This window comes from Chamaea fasciata, unplaced genomic scaffold, assembly GCF_029207755.1.
Source record: "Chamaea fasciata isolate MVZ Bird 193981 ecotype frontalis unplaced genomic scaffold, bChaFas1.0.hap1 SCAF_4, whole genome shotgun sequence".
Lineage (NCBI taxonomy): Eukaryota > Metazoa > Chordata > Aves > Passeriformes > Sylviidae > Chamaea > Chamaea fasciata.
The window spans coordinates 69,794,229-69,819,033 of record NW_027094089.1 but is presented as its reverse complement, the minus strand read 5'-3'; the positions used below and the strand labels follow the sequence as shown (position 1 = coordinate 69,819,033).

General features: G+C 40.8%; 1 protein-coding gene across 1 annotated transcript in view; it reads right to left on the bottom strand.

Moving 5' to 3' along the window:
• PCSK1 (proprotein convertase subtilisin/kexin type 1) overlaps nucleotides 1-24,002 on the bottom strand; it is a 29,769-nt gene extending 5,767 nt beyond the window's left edge. The window contains exons 1-12 of the mRNA XM_066181901.1: nucleotides 23,820-24,002; nucleotides 22,370-22,474; nucleotides 18,185-18,295; nucleotides 15,789-15,935; nucleotides 15,253-15,329; nucleotides 13,567-13,655; nucleotides 8,800-8,972; nucleotides 6,417-6,629; nucleotides 5,119-5,219; nucleotides 3,934-4,167; nucleotides 2,613-2,770; nucleotides 355-488 (exon numbers count right to left, since the gene is read on the bottom strand). Coding sequence (XP_066037998.1) covers nucleotides 355-488; nucleotides 2,613-2,770; nucleotides 3,934-4,167; nucleotides 5,119-5,219; nucleotides 6,417-6,629; nucleotides 8,800-8,972; nucleotides 13,567-13,655; nucleotides 15,253-15,329; nucleotides 15,789-15,935; nucleotides 18,185-18,295; nucleotides 22,370-22,474; nucleotides 23,820-24,002 — 1,725 coding nt within the window. The remainder of the gene's footprint in view (nucleotides 1-354; nucleotides 489-2,612; nucleotides 2,771-3,933; nucleotides 4,168-5,118; nucleotides 5,220-6,416; nucleotides 6,630-8,799; nucleotides 8,973-13,566; nucleotides 13,656-15,252; nucleotides 15,330-15,788; nucleotides 15,936-18,184; nucleotides 18,296-22,369; nucleotides 22,475-23,819) is intronic.
• Nucleotides 24,003-24,805: the final 803 nt, after the last annotated feature.

The following is a 24,805-nucleotide window of genomic DNA, read 5'->3' as shown; positions in this document are numbered from 1 at the left end:
GCACATGGACCAAGAGAAGACTAGATCCATGCTGTGTGCTTTTACGCAGAAAAGAATTCCCAGTTAACCATATGTAAATTTGATTTCATATTGCAACCCAAGATTCACAGAAAACTTTATTAAGTGATTAATTTTGGTGACGTGTGTCTGCAAAAAACAGTCATGAAATTTTTTTGGACAGGTACCTGTCAGTGAAATGAGAATGGTGCTTTGCATTTACATAAAGAACAAGACAATCTGACCCTTCCTTTTTTCTTTAATCGTTAAACCAGCTGGATATCTTTGTAGTGATGAGTAATCATTTCAGCTGTGTTAGCTCCCAAACACAGCTACTTAGCATACACGCATACTTACCATATCAGTAATTCTTAAAATCCAGGTGCCTGCTGGATTTTCCCCCCATGTGTGGACAGACATGAAGTCCCAGTTCTTGAAGCCATTTGGAGATTTGTCTCTCTCTCTCTCAGCCAGTAAGACAGTGCTGGTCCCTGTGTGGGTGCAAGATGAACACTCTCATTGTCCATGTACTGCCTGGTTCCTGCTTTTCATATTTGTCAGCTTGCACACTGCCTAGAGCAGAGGTGACCTGGAAAATACACTGTTCAGCAGTGGCTCCTTTAGCAGCGGCTCCTGTAATTATTTTCACAGCAGTGCTTAGGAGTGCACAAGCTGGTAGGCCACACCAAGAAGGTACATCTTGTTCAGTCTTCTATCTCTGGCACGAAAAGGTAGTGAATGCACATAAAAGAAGCATAAAAAAAATATGTCAGGCACAACCAGCCTTTCCTACCACTGAGCCGTTCAAGAAGCTTCTGAAATTGAAGTTTGAAGGCAAACCAGCTCATGAAGTATTATGAAACCACAGTCTCATCATGATTTCATCACTGCTTTGGGGTTTTTTTTTGGTAAGTGGATATATATTGCTACAGCCTGGTCCTCCAATAGGGGGAAAAAAACATTTGCATCGTTATTATTACAAAAATGCCGCAGCTCACAAAGCACTTCTGCAGCAAAAGAGGTTTTACTGCACAGAAGGAAATTTGTTTGGCTTGTTTACACATAAGGAAAAAAGCAAGGGAGCAATATTTATATAATAAGGAGCAGTGAAGCCCCAAGAAGCCTTGTCGCAATTTATAGATATATTTAAAGGTAACACCATAAATATAGAAAAGGAATGTTGTTGGGGAAGATGAATCAGGGAAACCTTATAAAAATGATTGTTTAGCAAAAGATTCTGAAAATATGAAACCTATAATCAGAAATAGAAGCTTATTTTGAGTTGTAGGATACCGAGTCTTAGTTACTATATAACCTGAAAACAATAGCCTAGCCAGCTGACGAAGAATCCCTTTTGAGTGAACAATACCTTTCTGCTGGCTAAGGGATCCAAAAGTCAATGTAGCAAAACAGAAAAGTCTAAAGATTAGTTTTTGGAGTTTAAAATATAACATAGTATGGTAATGTAGTAGTTCTTATAGGCTATATGTAGATTCTATAGGATTTTATGTCTTGTATTGGTTGGTCACTGTAAATTAGAATATTCATCACAAAAGGAGATATAATGCATTGTAACAAGGACCTTGCTCTCTTACTTCAACCTCTCTATTCCTGGCTCTTACTTCTACCTCTTCCCCCTGCTCTCTGACCCCCACCACCTGACTCACTCGCTCCCTTCTCTCTTAACTCTTACCCCCTTGCTCTTTCTCCCTCTCTCTTTGGGACTTCCCTTCAGCTGAGGCTGGTGGCTGAAGGCAAGGCCCTTTATACCCACGACCCTTGCAATAAAACCACATATTCTAGGATATCTCAGGTCAGCAGAATTCCTTCTCCCTGCCATCCGCGGATGCTCCTACAGAATGTCATACATTTGCTACTAATGTTTTGCAGGAAAGTAGAAAAGCAGCAAGAAACAAGGGAAAAACAATTTAACCATGAAAGCAAAATGATAATGCAGTGGAAGCAGCAATACTTGATGATTGCTACCTAGAGACAGACAAATTAGATCAGCCTGATATTTAAATTCATATGTGAAAGCTTGTTGTTTTTTTCCCTATTAATGCCAGTTTGATCTAACAGACTTTACTCTTAGTTGTTTATAATTTTTTTTTGTCTTATTGTGTTGTTTCAAGGGCATTATCAAGACAGCTTGCTGTATTCTAGCTCATTTAGTACATTTGTACTAAGGTGCCTAACAAAAACACTTCTTTTTTTTAAATACACCAGTGGGGACATGCATGAAATGAAACCTAAGGAATCAGGTATCCTCAGTTTTCCATTAGACTGCTAAATCACAGGAAGTCTGATAAGAATTACTGATCTGTAATTCATTGTCTTCCAGGAGCCCCGAGGTTTCACAGGTCCAGTTGCTTCTGTGAAAATGTTCTGTGCCTTCATTTTCTGAAGTATGACTTTCAAATCTCTTTTCACAAAAATAACTCAGAACAGGTGAAGGTTGAAGAGGGGTCTCTATAGCTCCCTGGATGCTTTATCCTCACTGAATTTGTCCAATGATATATGTAGCTCTCTTTAACCACTGAAAACCACATTTTTTTGTTGAAGAAAATGCTATACACTACAGCAACACCAACAAAATATGTCTTTGCCTCCCGTACCTGACGGAGAAATCAGAGTGACGTGAAGATCACCTCTACGGGAATACTCAATCGTTGCCTCAAGTTGCACGTGCTCCAGAGATGCAATGGAGTTCTCTTGACCCTCGCAGGCTTTTGTGGGAATTTCAATGATGACTTCCTCATTTGCTCTTAATAATCTGTCAGAATTGAAGCACTTCTTTAATTGCCCACAGAAACTTTTGATTCTGGGTCATGACGTGTAACTAACATGTTTAACAGCCATTTCAGAATGATGAGAAAGGAAGAGTCAGTGCCAGCTCAACAAAAAAAAGGTAATGTCTGCTGTTTATGCTCTGCATTGAGAGAGACTCTGCATAGCTTTCTCTGCACAGTTCCCATTACTTCCAAACAGAATGGGAATCTAAATCTCCACATAAATAATTCTAAACTCAGGATCATGGGATCTTTGTTTTCATAATGTAACTTACAGGACTGCAATAAAAACACATAAAGAGCAAGAGTCACATACATCAGTAGTGGGTCAACCTTCTGTGAAAAAAAACAGACTCCATCAAAACAACTTGATAGTACAATAGCATGAATAATAAGATTACCAAGCAGTGACTCTCCAAAACACTGCACAATGTTTCTGCAGACAGACCTTGGTTGCATTCACATGGTATAATTTCAGCCTTTGAAATAGATCAGTTTTTCTGGATAAAAATCCATACGAGAACATGTGGAGACAAAAAGAGTCTAGATATAGTTATTGATTAACCAGTTCAGTGACTAATGATAATTAATCTGTCTGTTCAGGCTCACTGTGCTATTGGCACGTGGCTGATAAGACCTTTCAGTGAACCTTTGGGACACTTGTGTTTCAAAGAGAAACGCTACAGACATGACTATAGCTCAATATATCACCTTGCTTTCAACACGAACAAGCCTGTCACAGGAGAAGAATCGCTAAGACCCATTACAGACACTTTTATTTTTTAAAAATCTTTGCGAGATATCAGTATCTTTTTATGTGTCTTCTGATGGTTGTCTAAAACTTCACAGCCTTGCTGACTGGGCTCAGCCTCACAGTATCATCCTTTCATACACTGTCTGCACAAGCAGACATAGTAATCTTGTCCTTGTTAAGGCTTCATGCTAGTAATTTCAATCAGTCTTACACTAAAAAAAACAAACCAAGAGGCAAATGCTGCTTGCCTGCCTCTGGGGAATCCAGTCTGGCAAAACTAAATGCATCAAAAGAAGTCCCTTATTCTCGTTCAGAGCAATCAGGGAAGAATATCATCCTTCAGGCTCTATTACAATAGACACCAGCTTGGTAACTGGTAATGCAAATCCTTACCTGGGTTCAAAGCTCTTGTCTTTGACAGTACACTCTCTCTTTTCTGGTACATGTTTCCATTTTTTGGGATCAGCTAAATCCACTAAGGCATTGGCATTGAGTAGCCCAAACCCAAATCGGCTGTTGACCATCAGTCCTGCTCCATTTTTTTTCCATCCTGGATTTCCAGCCAGTGGATCATATTCCGAGGTCCACACTACTAAGTGCTGCATATCTCTCCATGTTAGACCTGGGCTGTTTGGAAAATGTTCCTGGTTAGTTGTTTCAGGGTTATTTACCATTTTTCTGTCAATTATTAGACTGAAACAGAAAGTGCTTTGAATGTATATGGCATCCCACTGTTTTATAACACACAGCATGTTGCATTTATCCTCACAATACTTCTCCAAGCAGACAAGATTTCCATGTACAAGAAAAACAGGTATGTAGCAAGAGCAGAGTCCAATCCTCCGAAAAAATTCAGACACTTAAAGTTAGCTAGCAATACTAGAATTTCCCACCCATCTTTTTAGGACCTGGGCTTTGAAAACTGGGTATTTGCTTCCATCTGTGACTCACCCTACCATTTAAAATACCTAAGTGTCTTGGCTCACGTCACCAAAGGGGTGTACAGCAGAAAAACAAGCTGAATCTACACCATACAAGTATTAAAGCTATGCATCACTGTCTAAAGTGTATTTTGTGAAAAAGGTCATTGTCCTGTCTTTTCTCAGCTTCCCCAAGGCCTAAATTCTGGCTACCTGCCCTACAGGATCCAAACCTGACTGCTGCTTGCCTGTTCTGACAGACAAGCTTGGGCACCTTCCCTTTTATGCCTCATCACTGGCAGAAATTTTTCTGTAAATTGGCTGACGCTTAGTTTAAACTCCTGCAGCCTATTGTCTTCAAATGACATTCTCCTGAATCCATGTGCACCCTCACTTTTAGGTGACCAGAAATCAGTAAATGCTGTTGCTAATACACAAAATATTCCTCAGTCATCATGATTTACTCACACAGGTTCTGCTTTTCTAGGAAGGTGTTGGGGCAAGTAGCTGCTTCTTTTCAGTCATCAGCCTGAGCAAGTGTGACTGACATAAACTTCAGCTGCAGTATGAGGTAGTGCCTCTTAAAACAGGCATTTTGGGGAAGGTGGTGGGGTGGTTGATAGAGGGGAGTTTCAAAGCTAATGGTGTGACATCTTACTTTGCTTCCAGTGCGAGAGCAAAAATTCCTGCTGCCAGAGGTGCGGACGCAGAGGTCCCCGTGTGAGTTTCTGTACATTCATTGTGAAGATCAACACTTGTCTGACCGAAAATGAAACAAAAGCAAAAACAAAAACAAACAAAACCCACAAAGCCCAAAACAAAACCAAAACAAAACCAAAACAAAACAAAAACAACAAAAAAAAAACACAAAACAAAACAAAAAGCATAAATAAACAGTTGTAAATACAGTCATATCCATACCCACAAACATAACTATGTGTCCCTTACTTGGTGTGCATTAATACAATCCTCACCAGCAGAAAAAGTGATGAGTGTTTAAATCTGTTCATATTTCAATCCACTCTTTTCACTTCAACTATAATTTTAGTATCAAAACGTTTTGTGTTGGAACAAAATACTCCCCCACTGAATATCTTATTTTAATCTAAGGTTTCACAATAAGTGTTTCAGGCTTACTGATGAATCATGAAAACAGATCATTGTGTTGGGCCTAGAACATTCAAAATTACTGCTTACTAGGAAATTACTCATAGGATTAGTATTGGTGTTCTGCTCCCTCTTCAGCAGAAGAACTATAATTTGCAATGAATAAACACCAAACTCATCTGCCCATGTATCTAAATTTCAACTACAAAGAGAAGTCACTTAATAATGACTGCTGTTCAGGCTAACTTGGAATGACACTGTTTTAACCCCCATCAGTGCAGTGTATTGTAAAATTAGCATCTACCAGAGCTGGACAGATATTACAGGTATTTCAGCATTATTGTGCCACAACAATTTTCTTCAGCACAATTAAAAAAGGCACACAGACTGGTAAGTCTGCTTGCTGAGTTTGGAAGGTTTGGAGGCACTGTTGTTGCTGTCTCTTGCTTAGAAGAGGTAATGACAAAGGTATAACAAAGGCCCTGACATCACAGGTTTTCTTTTTACTTTGAATCTCTCTTCATTTGCCCTTTGTGAAGAATAGTTCCTTATCAAAACATGCAGAGACCACTTTCATACACAAACAGGGCTCACAAACCACAAATTCAGTATGTTGATTTAACTGCATCAACAAAATGTTTTTATTTAACCATTGCTTTAAGGTAGAACAACACAGGAATACAATCACTTTTTAGATTGCAAATCCCATGAAGTTTCCAGACAAAAGCACTAAGCACATAGCACATAACATAAAGCAGGCACTCAAAGCCAAGCATTTAAGAAGTTTCATTTATTATTTCTGTATATCATACCTTTCTATTTCTTCTAAAACTGGTAAAAGCAACTTACAATTCTCTGGTCAGTATAATCCCCACTGCTGTATGCTGTTGCCAGAGTTGAAGAGCACTTCTCTGCATACCAGGGAGAAAGCCCTTGCTGAGAAGCACTGCTAATGGAGATGGTGTAGATGCTATCAGTGTAACCATCACAGTCACAGTTATCACCCTGACGACCTCCGTTCCCTGAAGCCCACACGAAAATGGAGCCCTTCCCATTTCGGCCCTGAGGAAGGAAAAAAAAAAAAAAAACAACAAAAAGGAAATGAACGGTTATCAAAGAGATTTCAGATCTCACCATGTATCTTTAACAACTCCTTCCCTCAAAAAGCCCAATATAGAAAACATAGAAGAGGAGCAATTTGCAAAAACACTGTAGAAGACAGAGACAGAATAAACCAGCTGTTTGAGATATCCCACTGCTCACCCTACAGCACAACTCTGAATCTCACTGGCCTTGGTTTAGTGTTCAGGATACAGCAGCTTTCCCCAGGTTTTCAAGTTAAAAACGGAGTCTGTGCTCAATAAGTAAATTTTTCCACATGCTGCTGTTTGATCCTCACCATTTCTTCAAAAACTGCCTTAAAAAAATTTGGCAAGTTTATCAGGGGTTATTTAATTTTCCTTTCCTATACTCACAAAGGTATGGGTTAGAGTACGAATGATGGGCACACTGAATACCCTTCCTTCTCTCACAGATCCACGGGTCAGCATCACCAGCCTCCAGGCATAACCATATAAAACACCACAGCTATCACAGAGGAAACATGCATCACTATCCAATCTTAAGCTCTACTAGTTCATTATAGGAAAAAAATATGTTTTATGTGACAAGTAAAATTTCATGTATTGTTCATTATTAATATATATGCACATATATGTTCATTATTAATATATGCACATTTTAATATTCCACAGAAGTTGTAATACAAATTATTTTTTTTATCATTCCACTCAGGTGAGATACGAAGTCATTTATGCAAATGCTAAGATATTTGCAGCACTTAAAACATTAAAAGCAAAGAGAAATAAGATGCACTCTGTAATACAAGTTTTAAATTTGGAAAGACAAGCCACATCAACTGCAGAAAATTATATAGTGTCTCTGGAAACTAAGGCTGCATTCCGGAAATCACTGGTGTATCCCAACACCTGCTCTGATTTCACTTATAGTGGTGGTAACACTTCCTTGGTTCTTCAGATTAAGCCTCTGCTCAGGTGCTCCACCGGAGCAGGAGTGAAGAATCCAATGATTAGAGCTGTTGTCAATCCCAACACTGGCAGATTTTAGGCAGAATGGAGACCAGACAGACCTTTGCAAAAGGAATCCTTGAATCCTGAGAGACAAATAGGTACATTTGTCCCCCATTAGAAACAAAACAAACTGTAAAAAACATACATTCTCCACCAAAGAATCTGCTTTTTCAGAGTAAGACCAATGAATATTTGTTGCCTTATTCCCACCTTTAACTCTCCCTCTACTCTTGCCACCTAGCTATGGGCATATAACCTGTTGAGAGCACTCTCATCTCAGTCTTCCAGTACTCCCTCACAGTATCTTTGTCAGCTGTTAGCATTTGAATTGTTCTCTCCTTTTCTCCTTCTGCCTACTGACGTTCACTGCTCTTGATCCAAAATTTTCTGTTTGCTTGTCCTTCAAGCTATTTCTCTCTTCTCCCCTCTATGATTCAGTCTTCCTCTCTTTCTTAGTACCTGTCCATCTTTCAATATCTTTTCACCACATTGGCAAGAGCTAGAGTAGTTTACTAATCAATTCATGGCAGCTCTCAGTTTGCACCCTATTTATCATCGAAACAGATCCAAAGAGTGTAACATAAAAAAAAAGAAACCCATAAAAATATTGCTCCCAGTACTCTTCATCATGCATTTGTACTATTTGCATTTTAATTGGATCATGACATGCACCAATTTATAAATTAATGCAATTAGCACAATACAAGCTCATCCACAGGGTGCTGAAATGCATCACCATTTCACACAGCAAAATGTTCATGAAGCAGGAATTTTATATTAAATTTCATGGGCTTTCAGTGCAGAAAGCCAATTACTGTTCAGTGTAAAACAAGCAACAGAGAAGGGTGGGTATAGGGTCAGACAAAGGCAGCAAAATTAAGGATGTGAAGAAAAAGCTTATCTATGGAGATTAGTAGCTAAAAACCAGTTTAGAGAGCTCTAATGGTATTACCTCAAAAGTCCTTTCTAGATTGAAATTTCCCTCACATGTACTAATAAAATATATCATGTCCATTCAAATATATTTGAGAAAAGATAGCACAAACATTTTTCACTTTTTCACTGGTATTACCATTTTAAAATTCTCAGCCAAATTTTTGCTTTCTTTTTCTCTGAAGTAAAAGAGAAACCTGGTATCATACCTGATTTATCCCATACTCAAAAGCCTTCTGTGCCAGTCTCCCAGGTCCCTCCACAGTTTTACCATCGTCGTTAGGGCCCCAGCTTGCACTGTAAATATCCACATGTTCTGGATTGAAACCGATTGAACTGGCCTCAATAGCATCAGTGACTATTCCATCTAGCATTCGTATACCTACACAGGAAAAAAAAAAAAAAAAGGAAGCAGGCCAGATTACTCCTTGTCTTTGTTAGCTGGTTTTAGTGTTTGCAGTAAAATTAAGCCATAAGTACTGCACCACAGCCAACTGCTGTTCATGTAAGCAATATTCATGACAGCTCCTGTCAGTGTACAGTACAGTTAGACTTAATTTGCAAAGTTCAGTGTTTCTCTACAAATGTAAAAACAAACAACTTAAAATCTAGTTAGCCTCCTATTTATTTCTTTCTCTCCTTCTACAGAGACCCAAGAAGATGATGTCTTGCTTACTGTTCCTGTTTTTTCTTATTGCATCCTCTTTCTTCCTCCTTCTTCTCTTACATCTGCAACAAAGACTTCTCAAACTGTTAAAATGCCACTGAAATAAAAGAAGTTTTACCAACATTGCTTTTATCTTTAAGAGTTCTAAGAGCTTTAGCTCAAAGACATAGTTCGGAATGTTCTGACCAAAGCACTTGGCCCTCACAGTCATTAAAGGTTTTGCTGTCTCTGTGACGCTGCAATTTCACCAGCTCTTCAACCTCCACCACAGAAAAAAATCTCACTGTTTTTCTACTTGTGAGAAATCCAGAGATGTCTAGTCATTAACAATTTATTAGGAGCTGCATGATCTCATCTCCTTCAGAGCAAGCCTGGACTCAGTGGTACTTAAAATTCAGGTGCAGGTAGTGGTTCATCTGCACTGAATCCTTTGCTCTGCAAAGGCACAGCTCTGCAGTGGGGCTGCTACCGCTGTCCAATGATGGAAGACAGCAGAAAAAGCAGAAATCTGGCAAAATTCCCACTGTGGCATGGCTCTTACAGCAACAGCAGCAATATAAGTGCCACGGCAGTCAGGATTTAGCCTGTGTTTACAAGCAATAAAAATGTCTGGGTTCCCTTGAATTTGGCAGGTTAGTACTACAGCAGCTGCACAGTTGCTGGCAGTTGGTGAATTATGACTACTCATTTTCTAGTATTTTCCACAAAACAGGGATTTTGCCAAAGAACACCAGGCAAAATGCTGTCATTTCATTAAAAAAAAAAAAAAAAAAAAAAAAAAAAAAAAAAAAAAAAAACCAACCCAACCAACCAACCAACCAACCTCCAACCTTACCCTTGCAGCTCAGTTTCCTATTCTTTTTTTCATGCTATCAAGCAGGGAAAAAAAGACTGCAAGCATAGTTCTTTCCCCAAATGGTTGACCTCTTAATACGCCTAATACCTCCGAGATAAAGCTGAGCTTTATTATTTCATATTCATTAGTGCTAAAATCAGACAAAGGAGTTAATCCGCTCTACCACAGCTGCTCCACTATCACTCACTGGGAAAAGCACCTGTGCCTCAGGTACTAAAAACACCACTTACCCACTATCATCTTAAACTAAGAATGGCTTGATTACTCTTTTTTCTGTTGGCTCAGAATTGCCAGATTCTCTCATGCCAGCAAATATCTGCCTGTGTGAAAGTGACTGCAAGCCCCAGGTGAGAGCTTGCAACGCATAATGAGATAATGGGAATGTGAGGAGTAGCGCGAAGATACTTCCCACAGAAAAAACAAAGACGTCTGCAAATAAATGATGTAATAAGGAAAAAACCAAAACAAACCAAAAACAAAATGAAAACCAACCAACCAAAAAAAAAGAAAAAAACCCACACACCCGCCACCCCCCCAAAAAAAAAAAAAAAAAAAACCAAACCAAAAACGTCCCAACATCCCAAGAACAATGTCTCCACACTGATGAAAACAGGTCAAGGAAAAAGTCACTGCCTTGCCTTCCTGATCATCAGAAACCCTGATGGTTCAAGTCAGCTCAGGGATTTCATGACTGCAGTGATATTCCCCTAAGCAGATTCCAATTATGTCCTCTTGCTTAAACTCTTTTTTATTCTTGCCACCACCATCAATCCCACAAAATCAAAAGCAGACAAAGCCCAAGGTAATTTCAGACGCACATATTTGCCTGGCAGAAAGCAATTTTTAGCAACTTGTCACTGTGCACGAACTCTCAGCCCAGTCCTTTGTAAAATGGAGCTTCTTAATAATTTAATTTCCATGGCAGCACCATGGAAATATCCTACCACAGTGGTACGGTCAGGTATGCATGAAAACACACATACCCTGCATTATACCAGAGGTGATCGATACACATTTCTCAGCTCCACACAGACCAAGAGGTGATTGTTAAAGGGCACTGAAAGGTGTCATTTTGAAAACTGGCATTAAGAGTATTTTTTCTTCACGCAGTGCACAGAGAAGCCCATGGTACTCACAACCCCAAAGTACTGGGGAGGCTAGTCAACTTTTCAGAACAGGTCCAGGCATTGATGGGACTGGAGAGAAAATTCAGGATTGCTAAACTCAGTACTTTCACAAAAAACAAACAACAAAGAAACTTAATGGAATGTTTTGGTTTACCCCTCAAGGCAAAGTTAAACCAACCTATGATGCTGAAGCTTGGAGAACGAGGTATCCCACATTGGCAAGGTTTCATTGTCCATTGTGGCTGGACTACTGGATTTGTCCAGCATGGCAACTGCTACAAGCAAACAGCCACTTAAGGAAGTCATCCTGAACTAATGTCAAGTAAAAGTGTGCAATGTGTCATTTTATGGATTTAAAGAAAAAAAAAAAAAAAGAAGAAACAGACTCTGCAGAATTTAATCCCGTAGAACTTGGATCATCAAAAAAATCATCCAGTGTTTTGTTACTCCAAATTTATCTGAATCATTTGAAGACTTCCTTTATCTTCCACTGGTCTTTGAACATATTTTTCTTCCACACCTGTCTTAATCAGTCTGGTCACATCTAACAGCTTACAATTTCTTTCAATTTTTTGTGATGGTTTTCATCACACTTTGCTAAACCATCACATTTTTCCATTCTTCCTCCTCCCTCACTGAAGTATATGCTGCTTGCTGGGTAATCTGGATTGCTGGACTGCTTTTCCTGCTGTTATTTCCCTTTTCTAGATAAATCATCCCACACAGATCTGTAGTTAGCATTTGCAAATGAGCACAGATCATATGCAAATAGCTGTGGAAGAACCTCCTCTGTAGATGCAAGAGCCTTAAAATACGGCCACAGTGAGAGTTCAGACATCTTTTCAGCTTCATCCATTTTGCCTTCCTTTGAAAACCTGACATCTTCATAATACGAGTGAGATATTTTATTTAAACAGATCATGACAGCATAAGGCATTATGGCAAGGCAAACTGCAAAGCTGACATCCATGACAGCTCAGTGGAGTAACTGAGAGCCTATGGAGGATGAGTTCCTCCAGAAATGGGGGCATGTGAGCAATCCAGTTTATTCAAAAGATTAAATTTGCAACCATTTCAGTGGCACCAAAAGTCACGTACAAGGAAGAACAAAAGATCGAGAAGGCATGTATGAAGCAGAACAAGATTTAGAAGTCATGTACAAAGTAAAACAAAAGATGGCTTACAACTCCAGGACGTGAGAAACTGGATGAAAACCAGAAAAAAGAACTGTGTAATCTGCTGTGTATGCGAGAACATTCCATCAATTGGACCTGAAGAACTAACGCGTGCTTTTAAGGAGCAACCAATTGTAAGGTAGCATAAAACGTGTGATTAAGGCTAAAAACTGTATAAAAGAAGCTATAGTTTGGCAATAAACGGCTCACTTTGATCATATTGATCATGGAGTGATGTCCCATTTTTGATTTCTGCCGCAAGAGCCCACAAAACACCACACTGAAATATTGGGGACGACAGTTATGGGTGTCAATTGCCACTCATCATCCCGTCGTTTAAAAGGAAAAAGAGGGAATAATGGAAAAAGTAGGATTGTACAAATAACTTCCTCTGAGCTAAATAACCATTTGCAACTGATACTTGCATGATGACTTTTTCATAAACAACTAACAGATTGAGTCACTGATGAAGAAACAAAACAATACTGATTAATGGGCAAAAAAGGCTCCACTTTGTTTTCAAATTTAACTTATGGTGGCCGTAGAGAAGGAAGGTGTTGAAACAAAAAAGACAGCAGCTTGCATAACTTTGCTGACCTGACCTTTTGGATGTGACCACGTAAATGGAAACAATATGCTGCAAATATGGATGGGTGTAATTTTGTGTACTCCTACTTTCACTCTACTCAATCCCTCTCCTCCCCTGGATAACCACTAATAAGTAATTAGTAAAAGTCCTTAATTCCTTAAAAGATTCTGTCTTAACTCTAGGTAAATTATAAGTTGTTGCTATTATTGTTGTTGTTGTTGTGAACATTATTAATTGTTGTTAATATTATTAACATTATGATTACTAGTTTCATTACTATTATCATAATCACCATCATCCCTGCCTAGGCTGTTGCTGCTGTTGTTATATATTTTACTTATCTATTCATAATCAAATTCCAGACTTTATTAAAGAAATCCTGTGATTACAGGTGTCGTTTAGCACTGTTGCTAGACAGGATTTTGAAGCTCATAATACTGCAAGATAAATGTTTTCCGAGAAAGACCAATCAGTCATATTTCAGATTAATGGTATCTGGCAACACTCAGTATCTGTCTTGTTTCCATTCATAGTAAACATCTAATTATTTTTGTTTCCTTACCTCCAACCCTGGAGTTGTAGGCTACTCCAACTCCACATTTTCTGTTGTTGGCTTGCATGGCAATTTCTCCTGCACACCGTGTCCCATGCCTAAATAAATACAGCAAAATAAAGAACACATGATTACAGCTTCGTTGCACTGTACAGAAAGACTCATCAAGGACCTTGATTTGTTCAAATTTTTCCTTTCACTGAATGCAATGCAGTTATTGAAGATCTTTTGAGCTGTATCTACATGATACAAAAATACTTATTTCTCCTAAGCTTCATTAAATATAATTTTACCTACTTAAAGCTCAAAGGAACATTCTCATGAGATGATAAGTGCTTTCCTCAATCTCACTGGAGATACCAGTATTTTAGTAGAGTGAAAAAGTGGCATAAAATTACGGGGCTAAGAAGCTATCTTCAGACAGAAATATGATCCAAGTATTTTTTAATCACACGTTTAGAGACTTTTTTCTAAATTACTGCATTTATTTAGGATTTCAGAAAGTGAGTCTTTAAGGTATCCCCATTGCTAATTTTTCTTGTAACAAACTCCTTTCTATGCAATTCTTTTTTTTTTCCATGGGTGATTCTAATTCCTCAATGCAATAAAAGTCTCAAGGTAAGAGGTTGCATTATGTAATGCTACAGATTGTTATTCACATGCTTCAATGCTTCTGGGCTGGATTCCATTTATTTATTAATAAAGACTAGAGGCAATACAGTTAGATTTAAGAGATAATGACATCATAACAGGAGGATAATGGCTTACTTCTTTAAAATAACACTGTAACAAAGTAGAAATGCCATATTTCAAATGTCATATTTATGGGATTTTTATCCTTAGACTGATCTTTTTTTCCCTCATACAATGATTTATGTTGTGAATACTACTGTATTGTGTGATAGGAAACAGGGAAGTAATGCATCAGTTTCTTCCTATCTGTACTGAGTAGTGGCATCCTAATTTGTTTAAGAAATTGACTGTTTTGTGTACCAGCTTCTAAGGAGGTCCCTCCTGTTCTCTTTCTTAAGGGCAAAATCCATAACTGGACTACAATGGGTGTGCCCGGGTCTGACAGACCCATCAAGAGACCTTTTTTTATTTTTTTACTTCCCAGTGCAGAGAAGACAATTGAAGTAAAAACATACTTTGGGAAGTATCATTTCAGAAACACAAAGAGACACATGAATAGATTATTCCCTTCATCTTGCAGAAACACATCAGCACCTTACACATGCAAAGACATGAAGAAATTCAGGCATCATAGGGAGATTACAATTATGAAGTTCTTAATCTGGGAATTTTATCCCAGTGCTTATACCAGTGTTATGTGAGAATGTTCCTGCAAACTGAATGCAGAAGGTTCCTTCTGAACACCAAGTAGTGATTCTTTACATTGAGGGCAACTGAGCACAGCCACAGGTAGCCCAGGGAAGTTGTGGCCTCTGCCTCCTTGGAAGCGTTCAAAAGCCATTCTGATCATCCTGGACAGCTGGCTCTAGAGCTTCCTGCTGGAGCAGATGACCTTCAGAAGTCCCTTCCAAGCTCAACCATCTAGTGATTCTGTTATACAAATTCTTCCTCTTATAAAATAATTGCCACAGGAGACATATACAGAAATTTCTCCACTTGTATCTTCTAACACACAAACACTGTAATGTTTTGTTCTCTTCAGACAACTGTGAAGCTACTCACTTGTTTTCATTTGTTGGGTCATATCTAGGAAAGGGATCATGATCATTGTCGTTGAAATCATAACTTGCCTTTGGGTCCTATATGTAAAAAAAGAAAAGCAGAATCAATTCAGACAACTAGAAAAGGCATTTCTAAATTGCTTACAAAATGGGTCCTGGAGTCTGCATTTATTTACTTGATGTGCCTCATATTGGCAGCAATCAAGCTTGCTGAATTTGATGGCTATTAACAATTCCATAACCTTTTCACAGAGCTTTAATAATTTAGCATTAAACCACTACATACAAATGTGTCTGGGAACTAAATCTACTGAAGGAAAAACAAAACAACAAAATATCCACCCCGCTACCATTGCTAAATGACATTCAGCTTCCTGTGACATAGACCAGGCTCCAAATCATGCCTAAGGCAAATATTTCAGTCTCTGTACTGCAGGAGCTGACTTACAGAACAGACAATGAGCTGGGGAGGAGTGCCTCTTTATCAAATTTACAATTGGTTAATCTATTCCATAGAATTCTAGTGCTCAAACTTACATAGTTAGCATAGATGTCAGTGTGATTCCACTCCAGTCCATCGTCTAGGACAGTGATGACAACTCCCTTGCCTGTAAATCCTTTCTGCCACACAGGAATAACATGGAGATCCAGTTTGGGCAGGGATGGAGTAATTCTTGTATCTTGCTGTGGGACAAAAGGGATTAAAATATATCAATATTTCATCCATTTATACCAAACAGGTCCAAAGTCATATTTTAAAGATGGTGTAAACAATTTCCACCTGAAGTCATGTGTTTTGCTCAAATTTTGCAAATACCAAACGAAAATTAGTTTCATTAAATACTTGTGGCACTGAAAGATTTACCCCACTGCTTGAATATTCTGGAAGACCACATCTGAACAAAAAACATCTTGTATATTTGGTATGTAGGCAGCAAAAACTGAAAGGAGTGGTGGGAATGCACCGATGGATCTTGGAACACTGGGTTAATCATCAGACCTGCTAATGTTTGTTCTTGCCATTTGATGAGGAGCCAAGACAGTGCCCGCAGTGCAGTGAACTGGATTTCCTCCAAGTGTATCTTCTCCTTGGACATTAAAGTTAGCCAGAGCAAAATAATTAATGGGTAGACAATTAAGGTAGTCGTTTGGTTGGGAACAACTATGTTGAATCACAATTTTCTCTTTACTATCATTGCTGTTCCTGTGGTAAATCAGCTGGAAGTATGAATCATGTAAAGCCATCTCTTCCACAGCAAGTTTTTTGAAGAGTATCTCCTAAATGGGTCATTTTCCCCCTCTAATACTAAATGAGCAGTACATACATCTAATTTAGAAAATATGCTTACAGCCCCCATAAAAGCATAGATGTAAAAAGAAGCACTTTCTTCCTGTTTCTCTGTGCATAATTATGTTAGCTGATGGCAGGTTTGCTTATGTCTTTGTTTCCAAAGATATACTGTATAAAATACAAGGCTTAAGAAAAGAAATTTGTTGTGGGGATGAAATTTCTTTCATTTTTTGCTATCTGTATCTGGCTGCTTCCATTCAGGAAATTATTTGAGATTTCAAGCTTTGTTCTCTTGAATCCATCAAATAATATTTTTTCTTGGTGATGTCTGAAGGCACACTGGATAGAGCTGAAATTGTTGCCATCAAATCACAAAAATGAGGCAATAGTCAACTATTCACTACAAGGCAAAAAACATATTTTGGAAGAAAATATCTAACACATTTATGCATTTAATCAGAAAAATTTGATGTGCATTGTGAACAAGGGTAAGCAGCATGTTTTTGTTTCTTATGTGTGAAAACTAGAGGGAAAAGTAGTGAAAACCATAAATAGAAGGGGAAAAGAACTAGATCTCCTGGAGAGCAGAACATTGCCAGGTTTTTTTTCCCCTGGCTGCTTTTATGAATCCTCCATGTGCTTGTGTATTTGTCTAGTATAGACATCTTGGAAATGTCCTGCTTTTAGATACACACAAGGAAGCAAACCCACATTCTGCTTCAAAGAAAAGCTAAATTCTTAGAGATAACAATTTTTTTCTGTTCAAAAGAAATCTGCAGGAATCTTCATAGAAATATTTTATGCTATGTGGTTTATAACTTATCTTCCCTAGCTCAAATGAAGGAAAGCAGCCTAGAATTTGGTATGATTTCTCTAAGATGAATTGAGGAAAAGTAGCTCCAGCTACTCAAGCCCCATTTGTGCTTCACCTTTCTTTTTGATTTGTTATACCTGCCTTTAATCCCATCCCTATTCTGAGTGAAACCAATGAATCCTAGACTGAAGGTACAGCTAGATGCACAGTGGAAACACAGGCTCTTGGAACAAACCATGTAAAATCTAAATTATCAACTGCATTTCTCAAATGACACACACAAACAGAAACTATGGAGCCCAGGAATTTTTTTCCCTGAGGTTTCAAGCATATAAGAGACCTTAGAGACCCTCTAATATATAAATCCTAGTCCATGTGGCTGCAGGTGCTTGTCACATTCATGCAGATGCTTTTGTTTCCACTGGTGTATGTATTCTGCACTGCCAATTTTAATAAATAAATACATGGCCAGCTTCAGATATGCTAATGGACTTCTTACACAAAAACAGCAAATATTTTTAAATTATCATTAAAGTGGTTTTTAACTGTTAACAATTTGTGATATCACCCCCCCCCCCCCGCACACCCCCAACCAAATATTTAACAGCAGCTGAATAGGCATCTAGAATGTTTGCAGAAGTGACACTCCACAGCAGAGAGAAGGTCATCTGAAAATGCTATGCACAGAGATCACTCATTTTTACAGCACACACTAACAAAAGGGACTCTTCATTTATTCCCTTCAGTGCAATCACCTTGATACTGATAAAATAACACAGCTGATGACACAACCACCTTCCCCAGCTCCACAAGGCAACAAATTCTTACCAGGTACCACTGCTGATTCCACATAGGGTCGTTGAAAAGACTTTCTGCTGAGTTTCTCACGGAGGCACGCTTAGTTCGCTTTTTTTCATACTGCTGCTCTGCCCAAGACACCTATAATTGTTCATAAAAATGTGACAAGTGAACCTCTTTAATTTGGGACTTGCTTAAACTAGGTTATAAAGGCTTTTGTCACACACAGAAGTTTCAGTGCCTAAAGCAAAATGAGCAACATTTGGTACAAAGAAGAGGATTATTTAAACTGTAGTACAGTGAGATTTAGGGAAGACAACTTGGTGAAATCACAATACTCTAAATCAATTAACAGAAAATAATAAAGTACAAGTTAACAAAGAACTCCTGTGAGTTTTTAGATCAAAGTAAAAAGTTCGTTTTTACATCAAAAGCCTTTTTACAAGGCATGTTTTTACATCAAATAAAACCACGTAGTATGGCTAGAAGGTCATCTAAGTAATGGTGCTTACTGAAACAAGGAAAACCATGGCCTGCTTCTTTTTCCTACTTATCTTTTATTCACTCTCTATTGGGAATGAGAAAGAAATACTATCTCTGGCTTTTGTCTAGCAATCATAATGATGCTGTTACTCACAGACCAGCTGGATCTCCAAGTCTCTTTCCTAGTGGTGTTTTTAAGAGTGGTTAATTAGCAAGCTATGAAAATTAGACTAACTTCATCACAAGAATAATTCCACTTAAGGCAACTGAAAGCCAAAATGCTCCAGCATGCTTTGATAAAGCACCAAACGAGTTGCACAGCCTTTATGCAGAGACACAGAAGTCTCCAAGGCACTAGGTTGTATTTTAAATCTGTATCACCCTTGAATGTATTTCTGAACCCAGTTCAAATGAAATCCTGACGATGATGTCCCTCTCTGGGCTCTGTGCTCCTTTTGGAAAGGGAACAAAACATTATTCATAGTTGGTCCTTGTTGGTGTCATGGGTTTTGTAAAGAGCATATTATTCTATGCCATCTGGGTAGAGCAGAATTGCTTATCTTTGCCCAAATGGGTCAGTGTCGCTTATCAGATGGTGGAGTGCTACTTATCTCTCTTCATTGTTTCACTACTTCCATGGGAATGTCTTCTGCTAATGGACCATTTAAGAGCTCATCAATGACATCACACATTACAGTGCACTATTGTAAGTTGCTCCACACAGGGAGGAGGAGCCAAACCATCTTAACCTACATAAAAAGCAGCCATAGTCCCACTAGGTATCCAGTTTTTCCACCGGATCCCTGGAGGAAGACCGGACACATCTCACCATTACTGGACCCTTTTTCTTCAACGGGACCATCTCTACTCCAACAGAACCACATCTGCCACTCCAGGAGGGCTTACTGTGAACTGCTTCCAACACCCTGACCAACAGGGTGTCAGGTTGTATTTCTGACTCTGTCAGGGTTTTCTAGGATTTCTTGTTTATTTGCTTGCTTATTCTTCTGTACTACAACATCTGTATTTTTATATCCCTAGTAAAGAACTGCTATACCTATTCCCAAAATCTTTGCCTGACAGCCTTTTAATTGCAAATTTATGATAATTTGAAAAAGGGGGGGAGGGGCTTACATTTTAAGGGAGACTCCAACCCTCCCTGGCAGATACCTGTCTATCTAAACCAAGACAGTTGGTCACTCTGACGCAGATACTGTTCGTCCTTTTCATTCAAATTCCAAGCAGGCAACACAAACTCAGGTTCAGTAAGATTTCCAAGATACTGTGACAAGCCTCACATGGAGGTGCCTTGGATCTAATCTTTTACTTTCAAGCTCTGAATACATTCTTTTCCTTTTATCTACCTTGACTGAATGGCTTTATGATCCTGACATCTATCACCATATATGAAATAATAATGACTCAGAAGTTATGATTTAAAAGTGTGATTGGATTAAAATGCAATTTTCTAATGAAAGCCTAATGAAAATGCACTACAAGAACATAAATCCTTTAAAATGGTAGCTGCATTAGTCATGCGTACTATTTTCTTTGCTATATATTTAGTCCTAACCTCCCTACAAACTTGGTCATAGAAGATGACCATGCAAGCATAGGTATTTTTAACTGCCCTATTGATATCTCAGACCATACATTCTTGTGCACATGTTGGAGCAAATACCTCTATCTTTCTTTCCTGCCCACAGTAAAGCTTGACCTCTTCACCATCTAACAGTAATTAGCAACAGACAACTTCCATGCTTGTTATTCTTTTTTCATGGTGAGCAAGTGCACTGAAGGGAAACAAGTTGAAGCTCCCAAGCACATATGTCAGGCAAACAAGCCAAACTTTGCTACTCAGCAGCTGGATGAGGTTCCAACCACCCTATCTCCAGCAAAAGCTGAAGGCCCCAAGCCAAATCTCCAATCGCTGATACATGAATCAGTAAAAAAAAATCTCGATTCAAGTCTACTTGCAAGAAAGTAGATTCAGAAACTATTGCAAATACTAGAAGAAGTTAGGAAACCAGATAATTTTATCCCTTCAATGTGTTCACAGCCTTTCTCTGTTTTACAACAAACACTATAGGAAGCAGATAAATATTCAGATTAGAGCCAAGTTTTACCACAGCTTTCACACTTAACATACCATAAAATTCGTGAAGGTGTTATACAAACAAAAACAGGATTCCCTTTTCTCTCCCTTTTAAAAGGTTGAATCTAAATCTTTTTAAGAAGGCTGCTGCTGTACAAAAGCAGCTCTTTAGAGCAAAGGTCCCAGTGTAACTGCACAGTGCTACATGATTGCTTTGTGTTTATACACTTACATAATGCATAATTACATCTCATTTATTCACAGAGTTAGTTTGCATACTGGATGTAAATAAAATGGAAATTGGAGTAAATTTAGCAAATCACCTGCAGCACTTTGAATCTAAGAACGCAAGGATGCAATAATGTCTGGTAGCAATATAATACACTTCCATCCTGCTACAATTTTAGAATGTGATGTATGAACAATCTCATTCTTCCCAATGTAAGAGGTTCATTTGATGCAGTAAGCCCAAAAAAGAGAGAGACTGCACCCAAAACTCTGTTCCTGAACATCATATTACAATAACATGGGACATCTGGTCATACACGGAGACAAAAATTGGAACTGGTTTAGACTGAATCTGCAGGTTTGAGCATCCTCAAATTAGGATTACTTCAGCTTTAACTTTTTAAAACCAGTTCCTGTTCACAAGGAAATAGATGACAGTGTACAGTTTTGAAACAAAACAGGCAAAACAAATACCCTGTTTTGCCACACAGAATATTTCCTGCTAGCTGACATTTGCATCCAAAACCTCCAGACAGAAGATTACTCATTCTGAAGTGATTTGTCCTTATATGATAATTTGCTGATTTTGACAACTAGGTTACTTCATGGTTTGGACAGCTCATATTGTCACAATGATTGATGCAACAATGCTGATCTTAAAATCAAATGTTTTTGTTGTGACATTTCTCAGAAAATAGTTTGTAAGAGAGGATGACAGCTTTCTGGTTTGCTCTTTCAATTTGTCATGCACCCCAGTTTTTCATTATGCTTACAAACAGAAATGCTTCTCTCTGAAATAAAGCCAGACAAACAAGGAGTCTGCTTCACCAGTAGATTGTACTTTAGACCCCTAGCTCTCCAGTTTGCCTGTTCTCTGATTGCAGCAGCATATCACTGTAACAAAAGACTGCAAGTCTGGAATGTGTGATGGATCCTTTGAGAAGGGATTTTAGCTTGTCTTAGAAGACAATCCAGCAGGACCTCAGCCCTTTTTCCCTACTTCTTTTTTTTTTTTTTTTACTTAATATTCAGTCACTTTAAATCAAACCTAATTCACATGGTAATTGCACAGACGTGGCCTAATTAAACTTAGTGCATCTATGGATTTTTACTTTGAATCCAGCCCCTTGGTTCCCTGTTCACATTTTCATCAGTGGCACATCAACATCTGAAATTCTGGTGCTGCACATGTTAAATCTTAATTTGGAAAGCTCCTGTAAAATATGTGCTAAGGGAAGGTCAGATTCTGATGTGAATGACAGAATAGTTAAGTATTAATCAGCACGAGTATGGATGGTTGAATATATTAGACTTGCAAAATAAGGAAGGCCTGCCTGTGACCTCTTTACAAAGCTAGCAGTAAGGAGACAGAATAAAAAAAATTTTAAAAGAATAAATTTAACACTTACCCGCTCATCATCAGAAAGTCTCTTAGTGATATGAACAGCACTTCTTCGGGATCGTCTTGGGTGACTTTTATGTCTGAATAAGTAGTGGTTTTTCAGTGATCCAATCTGTAAGACACAGGTGTGCTTTAATTTACAGGAGGTATTTCCCCACTGTGAGCAAGTACCAACAATCAAAACCTGAAAGAATTCACTCTGCCTAAAAGACAAAAGAACAAGGAACTAGTCCTTAGATATTTTAATCCAAACAAGGAACTCTCCAAGTAACAAGTGCTTCTCTCAGCCTGTGTGCTGCTAGTGACCACTACGCTCATGGACACACCTTGGCACGGCCACATTTTGGTAGACAGGTTGCACGCTAGTTTTAGCTGCCTCTCCTGGATGTCAGCTGGACAGGTGTGAAAAGCTTTGCATGGCTTCAGACACCTCACAGTGAGACTAGTTTGTACAGGCTGCCACTGTAGCGGCATTTTCACTTGCTCAGTAGCCAGCCACCAGGCAAGCCAGTGCACACCACTGACTTTGAGCAGCCCACTCCCCTAAGGGTGGGTTCTTTGATAGCTGTGGGGGCAAATGTACCGGCTACAAAGTCAGAAAGACAGAGCCCACAGAGGCTGGATCACACCTATGGGTTTGGGAGTGAGGAGAACACGGCCGTGCCCTAACGCGGGGCTGGGCAGGCGGACAGAGGACAGCACCGGGGGCACGGAGGGGAGCTGACCGCGACCCCGACGACGGGGCCGGGCCGGAGGCAGCAGGGTCCCAGCGCTGGGGGACGCCGTGCCTGGCACAGGACCCTCGCCGGGAGGTGAGACGAAGCTGCTCCCTCACGGCGGTTACTCATCCCTGACAACGCTGACGTCACGACATCCCAAAAAAGCGCCCGAGGAATGGCTGGAGAGAAGCCCCGCGATGGCGATGGAGCTGGCGGGGCGGAGGCGGCGCGGGGCCGCAGTCGGGACCATCCGCGCTCTCCTCCTCCTGCCCGCACTGCCGGGGGAGAGCCGAGTGCCCTGCCCAGTCCCCTGTGGCACAGCAGGGTGCCCGGTCGACCTCCTCAGGGAGTGCCAGCTGCCCTGCCTGGAGCCCGACAGGGAGAGCCAGACCTCCCGCCCGAGCCTGCCCAGTCCCGCCTAGGAGAACGGGAGCGCCCTGCTCGCTCCCGTCAAGGAGAGCCGGAGGTCCCCACCCAGTCTCCTGAGGAAGAGCCGAGTCGCCCTGCCCCGTCCCCTCTGAAAGAGCCGTCCTTGGCCCGGCGCCAGGGGCGGACCCGGACCCTGAGAGGCTGCGGTGCGGAACGAGGAGCTTTATACTCCTCGGAGCCCCGCGGGCGGCAGCCGGGCACAAGTTCGAGGGAGAGGGGAGGGAAGGAGTCTCTCGGGATGGGAAAGGAGCCCCGTGGCAGACCACCCGGCAGGATGCGCCGCGGCGGCAGTTCCCCGGCCGGCCGTACCTGCCCCACCAGGTCGTAGTCCAGCTCGTCCGCGATGGCTCTGGCAGCGTCGGGGCCGGCCGGGATCTCCGCTGCCCACTCGTTTAGGAAGAGCCGCCCGGCGCTGCCTCCTCGGGGCAGGGACCAGGCTGCCAGGAGCACGGCCAGGGCCGCGCACCGGCCGGCCCAGCGCCGCCCGGCCATGGCCGCGGGACGCGGGAGGGATGCGGACGGGCGGGATGCGGGCGGGATGCGGGCGGGATGCGGCGCAGCGTTGCTACGCGATAGCGTGGAGCGGAGCCCTGCCTGCCTGCCTGCCTGCCGGCGCGACTGCTCGAGGCTCACAGACCCTCCGGAGCCGGAATGGAAATGAGTGTTTACACGTCAAAACGACGACAGCCATCCTGACGTCAAGTGTACCTGGCCCCCGAGCCGGGGGGGAGGATTCCTGGGGGGGCGCGGAAGTGAGCGGGATGGAGGCGGGGGCGCGGGGGCGAAGCGTGGCGGGTCCCGGGGGGCGGGTGGGGGCGATGGGGGGGTGGCGGCGGCTCGGCGGGACGGGGGATGCGCGGTCTTGTCTCCGAGGGTCGTGGGGTGGCTCCCCGAGCGCGGGGAGCCGGATCGGTGCAGGTGTGCGATCGTTTCCAGTACTGTAGGTGATAGGTAAGACCGAGCCCGAGCCGAGGTGAGGCAGGAGCGCGGACCCCGCCCGCCCCTCGCACCCATCCCGCGTCCCCTCTCGCCTCGGTGCGAGGGCAGTGCGAGGTGAGTTCAGGATATTTTGTTCAATTGGGCTTCTAACCCGGGACCCACCGGGAGGCACAACACGATTACCGCGATTACCGCGTATTGTTCCCCGACACCTCTGGCACACCACAGATGTGCTGCATTAATGGGCACCCTGCCCACCCTGATTATGGTGGGCAAATATGTTTATCCTCAAATACAGTTATTAATTTTGTACGATTTCTCATTTAAAAATAATTTCAATTTTTATTCTTTTAATC